General features: G+C 37.2%; 1 protein-coding gene across 1 annotated transcript; it reads left to right on the forward strand.

Annotated features, from left to right (window-relative positions):
- Window positions 9,630–10,477, forward strand: LOC109235918 (uncharacterized mitochondrial protein AtMg00810-like). The gene is made up of 3 exons (XM_019402162.1): window positions 9,630–10,011; window positions 10,113–10,215; window positions 10,321–10,477. Exons 1-3 carry the CDS (start codon window positions 9,630–9,632, stop codon window positions 10,475–10,477), a joined length of 642 nt encoding a protein of 213 aa, XP_019257707.1.

Raw genomic sequence — 11,350 nt, forward strand, 5'->3', positions numbered from 1 at the left:
AGATTCGGGTCCAAAGATGAGTTTCAGATGTTGAGGGCTGGGTTGTTTCCTAAGGTTATGGACTAAGGATGAAGTGAGATATTTAGTTAAGTTTTCGAATCTATTCACAACCAGAACAATACCATCAAACTGCTCTAATGGAATGAATTCCACAAGAAAAACTAGCAAATTAGGCACAAATCCCGAAATCCTCTCAAACTCGGCCCCCGGGCCCACGTCTTGGAATCGAAAAAAATAACATAACTAGAAAGCGCTTTCATTCAGGAGTCCATACATACAAGATTTATCAAAATCCGACTCTATTTAACCCCTCAAATCCTCAATCAAACTCTCCAAAATCCCAAGCCCTAACCCCTAATTTTCACCCTTAATCACCACTAATTACATGATTAAACAACGAGAAATTACCTTACACGCGAGTATAAGGGCTCAAATTACTTACCTTAATGAAAACCCCCTTGAATCCCTCTTCAAATTGCTCATAAAAGCTCCAAAACCGGATAAAAATGGTGAAGAATGACCCAAAATTCGCGAAGTCCACAATTTATACTTTCTGCCCAGAACTTCCGCATCTGCGGTCAATAGTCGCATCTGCGACGCCGCACCTGCGGAAAATCCATCACAGGTGCGGTTCCCACTTATTCCCTCAAAAACCGCTTATGCGATCCCAACATCGCACCTGCGGTTTTGCAGGTGCGCTCCTCTACTCGCACCTGCGGCTCTCAGCCAACCTCAACATTGGCCGCATCTGTGGCCCCCTCTCCGCTTCTACGTGCTCGCACCTGCGGTCCCCACTCCGCAAGTGCGGTTATGACAACTGAGTTCAATCTTCAGCATTTCTCAAATTCCAACCTTGTTCCATCAACCACCCGAAATCACCCGAGGCCCTCGGGACCTCTACCAAACATACCAACAAGTCAAATATCAACATAAGAACTTAGTCGAACCTTCGGAACACTCAAAACAACATCAAAACATGAAATTACCCTCGGATTCAAGCCTAAGAACTTTTAAACTTCCAAATTCCGCAAACGACGCCAAAACCTACTAAATCACCTCCGAATGACCTGAAATTTTGCACGCACGTCATAAATGACGCTACGAACCTAACTTGTAGAATCCCATTCCGACCCCGATATCAAATTTTTTCACTACCGACCAAAATCGCCCAAATTTCCAATTTCGCCAATTCAAGCCATATTCTACCACGGACCTCCAAATTACATTCTGGATGCGCTCCCAAGTCTAATATCACCTAATGGAGCTAACCGAACCATAAAAATCCAAATCCGAGGTCGTTTACTCATAAGTCAACATCCGGTTGACTTTTCCAACTTAAGCTTCTAAATAGGAGACTAAGTGTCTCATTCCACACCGAAACCACTCCGGACCCGAACCAACCAACACGATATGTTAAAATATAACTGAGGAACACATAAGGAAGTAGAAATGGGCGAAACAAGGCTATAAATTACGAAACGACCGGCCGGGTCCTTACACGTCGTTTCCTTTTTTTTCTCATCTTGCCGTTCCTTATTATTAAATAATACTATTTTATCTTTTACACTACCTTTTTATATCATAATTCTACCTCGTATCTTACTTTTTCTTTATAATATTGCAAGTGTTATAAAACAATAAAAGAAGAAGAAGATTATTGATTAGAAAAGTAGAAAGAGAGAATTATAATTGATTTGGGATGATTTACAATAGAATAGAACCCCTCTTTTATAGGGAAAAAGTGACTTAGCCACAAAGTAACTGTCACACCTCCTTTTTCCACACCTGGTGAGGGCGTAAAGGAGTTTTTTCAATTAAAGGACAGTCGGAATGGGATTTATTATTAATATTCAGAGTCGCCACTTGGGAGATTAATGGTGTCCCAAGTCACCGGTTGAATCCCGATCCGAGGAAATTAAGACTCTGTTAACAGTCCGCGAACCAGAATTCCGAGTAAGGAATTCTGTTAACCCGGGAGAAGGTGTTAGGCATTCCCGGATTCCGTGGTTCTAGCACGGTCGCTCAACTGTTGTATTTGCTTTTATCTGATTTTTAAACATATTCTAACCTATGTGCTTTTTTTTATTTTAACCGCTTTTATTTTATGTCTTTTTGATAAGAATTTCAACGTCGTGAAAATGTGTCTCGAACTACGTCGCACCAGTGCGCCCGTGGCTTTTGACGCATTCCGACTTCGTTGAGATTTAGATTTGGGTCACATAAATGTGCACCCGCATTAAGGAAGGTAATATTATTAAAATACGCGCCTAAAGCAACTACGCTTTTATTATCTATGGGGAAAACCGTGAAATTCGCTAAACGGTTCACCCGAATTTTAAGTATTTTATAACAGCTATTGAGGGCCCCGCAATTTATATTTTTTCTTTTGTAATGAGGCTCATCTCCTTTTATTAATTAGAGGGCAAACCTAAAGTAACTATGATTTTCTATTTTTCTTTGTCTCTAATAATAAAAGAAAAATAAGCCTAATAATTTAATAGCGATAAAAAAAAAGCCAAACCCTATGATTCACTTTCAAATTAATTCAAGTCCAGTAACTTATGAAGTGAAGAATGAAGCATGCCTATCAATTTGTTCAAAACATAAAGGATTGGACAGCTTGGGCCTATTGCTGAGGAAACCAGGCCCAAGAGGCATTATTCAAGTTTAGTTTGGACAAAAGCTGTCTGGGCCTCACGCTTGAGCCCAGATTCACAGGGTGAATTGAAGCAGGATGTAATATTGGCTATAGGACTAAAGTTGAATTTAATCAATCAATATACTACAACCATTTTGAATTGTCCAGTTAACGCTTATGTTGACGCTCAAAACTGTCCAAGAAGACGCTTACGCAATATTGATTTCAACAGGTAAACAAACGTGCTAAAATTCAAATTCAACTCCCACATTCAAACTAACAAACTTATGCCTATAGTTACAATACTCATGTTGTACCTCTTACCTAAATAATATACAAACTCAAATAATCAACTATCTCTGAATTTGAGACCTTAGTCCTACTGAAACTCAACTCGATCTACAACAGTTTAGTCAAGTATCATTAATTGCAAACCGAAAATGAGAACAACTACTAAGGCTCTAGCATGCTTTTGAGTTTTTAAGTGAAACTTGCGAAATAATTGATAGGAAATCAACTAAAGCCAACACAAGCTATTTCACCTGTCTGATCATGAAATAAGTTACAACTCGTACTCAACTTGTTACACCTTTGGAGTAGTAGTGATTTATTCAGTCTAGTTATTACATTCAAACAGTTCAAAGGAGCAGGAATAAATCCAATTAAACAGTTCCCAATCTAATACAGTTCAAACAAACTAAAATAAAACTGTTGCAACAACTGAGGCTTCCAATGAATTTGTGCTTCTTTTTATTTCATTTCGACTGAGACTCTACATGAGGTTGAGGTTCAGAATATGTACCTGATATATAGAACAACAAGACGAAGAAGAAGTATAGGTCAGCAACAGTGATAAATGTAACAGCAGATCAGCAGTCAAAGTCCAGAAAACAACTAATCAATTTCTAACTCCAGCAACACAGCCACCCAGTGAACAGAAGAAGAACAACACTAATGAAAACAACCAAAATCCAGTTTCATACAACCAAAAAGCCACTCAAAAACCACCCAGGAGTTTCCAGAAACCAACCAGTGCCCAAATTGAAGCTAGAAGATGCTTGCGACCAACCGAACTCGAAAGTAGCCTAACAGATCAATAGAACAGAGCTTTTTTTTTGTTGTATTTTTCTGTCGTTTCTATACCCTTTTTTATTTTTCTAAAGATCTAAGATCTAAGAGAATGTGAAGACTATGAATTTTTGAATTTCAGCTCATCAAAATCTGGGGAACTTTTTGGGGGAATTTGAGGGCTCCCAAACTTGTGAATCAAGGCAAATGAATGCCTACTTATAGGTGAACTTAGGGTCCAATTTCAGATTTTCCCTTTACCCATTAGTCCCTATTTTAATTCTATTTTTATCCTTTATTTTCTTACTTGTCACACAAGTAACTACCCTAAGTTTACTGAAATCTGCACTATAGTCCATCCTAGAAGGTTCTATGCCCATTACAATTCCTATTCTACCCTTACTTTACTTCAACAATTACCAAATCTGATTAAACTACCCTTTTCCATGCCTAAACTGCCCTTAGCATCCCCTGAAATTACTGACCAAGCTAGAATTAACTGACCCAGCCCTTAACCTTAGTAGTAACCATGGTTAATTACCCAAAAAAGAGGAATTCAGCTAAAACCAAACAAACCCTACAGTTGAACTAACTACTCAGCCAATTGATCAGAACATGGAACTTCTAACTAAATTGTTAATCCAAACTAAGCTAATTCACTAAACAAGGCAACAATTCAAGCTAAATTGAACTGGGGTCGAATCATCAATGGCAAACATGAACTACTCACTCGACAACGATATTCAAACCAGCAGATAATCAAAGCAAATTTGAACCAAAAACTAAAGACTAAAACCAGAATCAATTAAATGAAAGAAAACCTACCGACTTACTCCAAAATTAAACCTACACCCTAGCACACTGACTAACAACAAAGAACTATGATGACAAAACTTAAACGAACAAATTCGTGTTGTATATTATTAGAACTCAGACGAAATGAACAAAATAGAAACAGATAAGGATTACTGACTCCAAAAAAAACTCGAATCGATTATTCATGAAGCAAAACAATAATGAGAGCGAAATTAAATCAGATAACTAAACAAAAACCTAAAAGAATTTAAGAAACTCACTGGTTTTAACTTCTAAAGTCCTGCTACTTCTCAGATTCAAAATTCGAACATCTCCGGTGAGATTTGAATGCGAGTGACGATGGATTCAACATGAGGGAAGTGAGGGGATCACATGGCATCAATTTGGTGAGGTTTGGGGAACTTAGGGTTTTGGTCGGAACTTTGATCGGAGATTCGAGGAGTTCGGCGGGGATTTGAGGGACGGGGTTTGGGGGTTTGGAAAGAGGAGAACAAGGCGGTTCAGGGGTGTTAGTTTGGACGAGTTTGGAAGCGACGCCGCCGTAGGCGGCGGAGGCGGCGTCCACAGATTTGAAGATTCGAAGAGATCGACTATGATTCGAAGAAAAAGGCTTGGGGATTTAGAAAGAGGAGGGTGAGAGGATGGTGCGGTGTAAATTTGGGACCGTTTGGAGACCGGCCGTCGCCGTGAGGCGATTTCCGGTGGTGGTCCAAGGCGGTGAACGGTGGCGTTAGGCCGGCGATATCAGGGGTGGTCTGAGATGAGGAATGAGGGGTAGGGGGGGTAGATTCCGACATCTTTATACACTTAAACATCGTTAGTTCCGGACCGTTGGATTGGTGAGATCCAACGGTCCTAATTCAAAGACCATAAAACGACGTCGTTTCAATTAGAAGGAGGTTGGACCGGGTATTGGGATGGGTCTTGGGCTCATTAGGCGGATCTGAGGGGATTTTGATTTGGGCCAGGCCAATTTTGGCCCAGTTTTGGTCTTCTTATCAAGCCCCACTTTCTTTTATTTTAATTGTCCCCTTTTTCAATTTTGTTTTGCTTTCATTTTTGTATTTTATATTTTTTCTGATTTTATAAAATGCTAAAACAAAACAAAGACCTAATTAAACTATTTAACTCCTAAAATTACTTAAAACTTTATTTAAAGATAAGTGCAACAATTAACAATTAAAAGTGCAAAGAAACTATTTTTTGCAATTTTCTTTAAATTTTGTTCTAAAATTAATTAATACCTAATTAATACTAAAATTGTGAAATTAAATCCTAAATGCAAAAATGCATATTTTTGTATTTTCATATGAATTAAAATGCACAAATAAAAATGCAACAATTATCAAAAATGCCACCAAATTCATGAAAAATTACAAAATACTAAAGAAATTATTTTGTTTGAAATTTTGGGAATTATTGCTTAGGGCAAAAATCCCGTGCTCACAGTAACAAACCCTAAAATCTCTCTAAAATATAGACATTCGTCTTAAATACAATTCTATTTATAACAGCAAGTTTATTTTTCATATTGTTGGTGCATGACATCATGAAATAACGAAAATCAATACAATCTGTCCAAATATTGTATATTGTTGGGAATTGATTCAAAAACTCTTTTAAGTTTATTGGCTGGATGAAGTTATTTACTGTGAGTTGAATAAGTCTTTTACTAGAGTTGACAGAGTCTTTAGGTCAGTTGCTATTTTTTCTAATTTGGTTGTTGTTTTTCTAGTCATTTCCTAAATTTTAGTCAGGTGGGTGTTATGGATAGATATTATCTTTATGAGCTTGTAAGCCTATAAAAGGCATGCCACTTTCAGTTAATAATATAAGCCTTTCTACAAAATATCTCTTTTAGCTTCTCTGCATTTGCTTTAAGTTTTCTAGTTAAAGACAATCTCTTTTTCTCTACATTGTGGCATCAGAGCCTGCGTTCGGTCTTTGACTGGGCAATAGAGGGATAAGGAGAGAAAACGTGAGGGAGTGAAATTTGAGAAAAACAAAAAGGTATGACAACAAATGCTATTTCCTCTTCTTCACAACCATTCATACCCGTCTTCAATGGCGAGAAGCATGAGTTTTGGAGTATCAAAATGAAGACCTTGTTTATCACAAGAATTGTGGGACTTAGCTGAAGATGGGTTCGTTGATGTGGAAGAGTCGGATGCAGAGGATGGGAGGAGATTAAAAGAAGACAGAAAGAAGGATGCCAAAGATTTGTTCTTTATTCAGCAAGCTGTTCATGAGACGATTTTCTCAAGAATTGCAGCAGCAACTACCTCAAAAGAGGCGTGGCTGATTTTGAAAAAAGAATTTCAAGGTTCTTCAAATAAAACTACAATCTCTTCGTCGCGACTTTGAAACATTATTTATGAAAAATAATGAATCTGTGCAAGACTTTTTATCAAGAGTTACTGGGATTGAAAGTAAAATGAAATCGTATGGTGAAGAGGTAAGTGATGAAACTGTAGTTGCAAAAGTTTTAAGAAGTTTACCTCCAAAGTTTGATCATGTGGTTGCAGCCATTGAGGAATCAAAAGACTTATTTGTGTTTTTGTTTGATGAACTAATGGGCTCTTTGCAATCTCACGAGTCACGAATCAACAAGTCGATTTAGAAGAATGAAGAACAAGCTTTTCAAGTTAAGGAAGAGTCTCCAATTCAGAATGAGAAGTCACCAGAGCAAAGAACACAAGGACGTGGTGGGAGAGGTGCTTTTAGAGGAAGAGGACATGGTAGAGGCAGCGGCCAATTTGGACGTGGTAGAAATGGAGTGCAATGTTACAACTCCACAAGTTCGGTCACATAGAAGCTAACTGCTGGTACAAAAATAATCAAGCTAGTTATGCAGAGGAAGAACAAGAAGAAAGCATGCTTTTTATGGCTCGCTCTACTATCATGGATCATAAGATTGGTTTTTGGTTTATTGATAGTGGATTCTCCCATCACTTGTCTGGAGAAAGGTCAGCATTTAGAGAGTTAGATGAGACAAAAAGGAGGCAAATTTGGCTCGGAGATAATAAGGAAATACATGTTGAAGGTAAAGGTACTGTGGCTGTCCAGCGAGTCAAGGTAAAGTAAAACTTATTCAAAATGTTCTCTTTGCTCCTAGTTTGGCGCATAACTTGCTAAGTGTTGGGCAATTATTAAATAGTGAATTCTCTGTCTTGTTTGATGATGGCTTATGTGTTATTAAAAATAAAAAGACAGGTCAAATCTTAGCAAGTATTCATATGACAGAGAACAAAATGTTTCCTCTTGAAATTTCAAAATTAGAACAAGCATTGGTTGTTAGTGAAAGAAATCTTAAAGAATCTAAGTTGTTGCATTTACGTTATGGACACTTGAATTTGAATGGATTGATGTTGTTGAGTCAACATAAGATGGTTCATGGTTTGCCAAACATAAAATCTGTTGAAAATGTGTGTGAAGGTTGTATATATGGCAAGCAACACAGAAAATCCTTCCCTGTAGGAAAATCTTGGAGAGCTACTAGATGTCTTGAAATTATTCATGCAGATCTGTGTGGCCCTATGAATACGTAATCACTTGTTGGTTATCGATATTTTCTATTATTCACATATGATTATAGTCATATGAGTTGGGTATATTTTTTGAAGTTCAAATCAAAAACTTTTGCAAACTTCAAAAAATTCAAGGCATTGGTTGAGAACCAAATTGGTACTAAAATTAAGGTTCTTCGTACAAACAGAGGAGGTGAGTTTGTATCTCAAGAGTTTAAGTTGTTTTGTGAAGATAATGACATTCACAGGGAATTGACTGCACCTTACACTCTGAAGCAAAATGGAATTGCTGAGCGAAAGAACCGAACCGTAGTGGAGATGGCCAGAAGCATGCTGAAGAGCAAGAATATTCCAAATCAGTTTTGGGCTGAGGCAATTCATACTGCAGTTTATTTGCTCAATATGTCTCCTGCAAGAACAGTCATGGGTCAAACACCAGTTGAAGCTTGGAAAGGTAGAAAGTCGTGGGTAAGTCATTTGAGAATTTTTTGTTGTATTGCATGTGCTTTAATAAATTCTCAACATCATCAAAAGCTTGATGAAAAATATGAGAAGTGCATCTTTATTGGATATTGCTCCGAATCCAAACTTTTTTGATTATATAACCCCACAAATGGCAAAGTGATTATCAGAAGAGATGTGGTATTTGATGAAAACTCATGTTGGAAATGGGAAAGCAACAGTAAATGTTCACAAGTTGTAATGGAAGATGAAGTTTTTTTCTAGTGAAGTAGAAAGTCAGCCTTTTGTTAATAGACCAAGCCACTCTTCAGGAAGTTCCAGTAACATCAGTCCAGTTGGAAGCAGCTCAGCATTGATTGTGCCCGACTCAGATGATTCTAATGAGACTCCTCCACAGATAATAGATTACTTGCAGATATTTATGAAACATGTACTTTTGCTTTATTTGGTGCAGATCCAGCTAGCTTTGAAGAAGCTTCAACAAAAAAGGAATGGAGGTGTGCAATGGAAGAAGAGCTTATGGCAGTAAGGAAAAATGGAATACGGGATTTGGTGGATCTTCCAGATGGCAAAAATGTTATAGGATTAAACTGGGTGTTCAAGAAAAAATATCATATTGATGGGAGTGTGCAGAAACATAAAGCCAGATTGGTAGCAAAAGGATATTCGCAGCAATAAGGTATTGACTTTGACGAATCTTTCTCTCCAGTTGCTCGTTTTGAAATAGTAAGAATCCTTTTAGCATTAGCTGTACAGTTAAAATGGAAGGTTTATCAGTTTGATGTTAAATCTGCGTTCCTTAACGCGACTTGGAAGAAGAAGTCTATGTAGCCCAACCAGATGTCTATGTAGAGAAAGGAAAGAAAAACAAAGTGTACAAGCTGAAGAAAGCCTTTTATTGGCTTAAACAAGCTCCGCGCGCATGGTATAACAAAATCGACTCCTATTTCAGAGAAAATGGATTTGAAACAAGTAAGAATGAACCAACATTATATGTGAAGAAGTATGAGAAAAATGATCTTCTGTTGGTATGTTTGTATGTTGATGATATGATATATATGGGCTCAACGTACACTATTATACGTGACTTCTAATCTTCCATGATGAAGAAGTTTGAAATGACAGATTTGGGGTTGTTGCACTATTTTCTTGGACTTGAAGTGAAGCAAGGAGAAGATGGAGTTTTCATTTCACAAAGGAAGTATGCCATTGATTTGCTCAAAAGGTTCAATATGCTTAATTGCAAAACAGTGCCAACTCCTATGAATGTAAATGAGAAGCTGCAACTTGAAGATGGTATTGAAAAAGTTGGTGGAAGCTATTTTAGAAGCTTAGTTGGAGGCCTAATTTATTGGACTCACTCCCGTCCGGATATATCATTGTATGTTGGAGTTATTTTGAGGTTTATGCATAAACCTTCAAAGCATCATCTTCGAGCAACTAAAAGAATCTTGCGCTATGTTGCAGGAACTATGAATTTTGGACAATGGTACTCTCGATGTTCTAGTTTTAATCTGTATGGATTTTCGGATATGTGACTGGGCAGGATCTTTAGATGATAGGAAGAGTGTCTCTGGGAATTTTCACTTTTGGTTCTGCAGTTATTACTTGGAACTCAAAGAAACAAGCAACAACAGCGTTGTCATCTTTAGAGGCAGAATATGTTGCAGCCACGTCATCAGCATGTCAAGCATTATGGCTAAGGTAGATACTTACAGATCTTTACCAAGAGCAAAAGGAAGCAACAAAAATCATTTGTGACAACTTATCAGCAATTGCAATGATCAAAAATCCTGTATTTCATGAAAGGTCGAAGCACATAGACATTCGACATCATTTCATTCGTGAACTAGTTGCAAAGGGGCTGATTGAGTTGAAGCACTGCAACACTGAAGAGCAAGTAACAGACATTCTTACTAAAGCACTTCCTCCGGCAAAACACAATTACTTTATGTTATGTATGTGATTTTGAATCAAGGGGGAGTGTTGGGAATTGATTCAAAAACTCTTTTAAGTTTATTGACTAGATGAAGTTACTTACCGTGAGATGAATAAGTCTTTTATTAGAGTTGACAGAGTCTTTAGGTCAGTTTCTATTTTTTCTAATTTGGTTGCTGTTTTTCTAGTCATTTCCTAGATTTTAGTCAAGTGGGTGTTATGGATAGATATTATCTTTACGAGCTTGTAAGCCTATAAAAGGCACGTCACTTTCAGTTAATAAAATAAGCCCTTCTACAGAATATCTCTTTTAGCTTCTCTGCATCTGCTTCAAGTTTTTTAGTTAAAGACAATCTCTTTTTTTTTTTTTACATATATATCAAAACAATACACTACAATATAATACAATGCAATACTATACGATATATTATGAAATGATACATACCAACCATCCAAACAAGCTGGAAGGTGTAAAATAAGTGAGAGCTAGGCTTTCTTCTGTCATCGCTTTTAATCAATGACTGCTCCCTCTAACAAGTTCGGGTACCTCCATTAACAGCCAATATGGTACGGCATTTTCCCTTTATTATGCATCATTTTTGGAATTGGACACTTATGCAAGTAGAGTAAGATGTGCATGGCATTGATTCTTTTGCATTAATTGTTGCCCATTCTACTCAAATAGTACATCCAAATGATGATGACTATGATGATGAGAATGTCAGGATGAGATCGCGATCATACTGTTATTGTATTAAGTGAGCGTTTGGACATCAGAATTGTAAAATTCCAAACAAGGGTGAAATTTTTTTTCAAGTGAAAATGATATTTGAAATTTTGATTTGTGTTTGGACATGAATATAATTTTGGGTTGTTTTCGAAGTTTTGTGAGTGATTTGAG

Source organism: Nicotiana attenuata, chromosome 12 (assembly GCF_001879085.1).
Source record: "Nicotiana attenuata strain UT chromosome 12, NIATTr2, whole genome shotgun sequence".
NCBI classification, from domain to species: Eukaryota; Viridiplantae; Streptophyta; class Magnoliopsida; order Solanales; family Solanaceae; genus Nicotiana; species Nicotiana attenuata.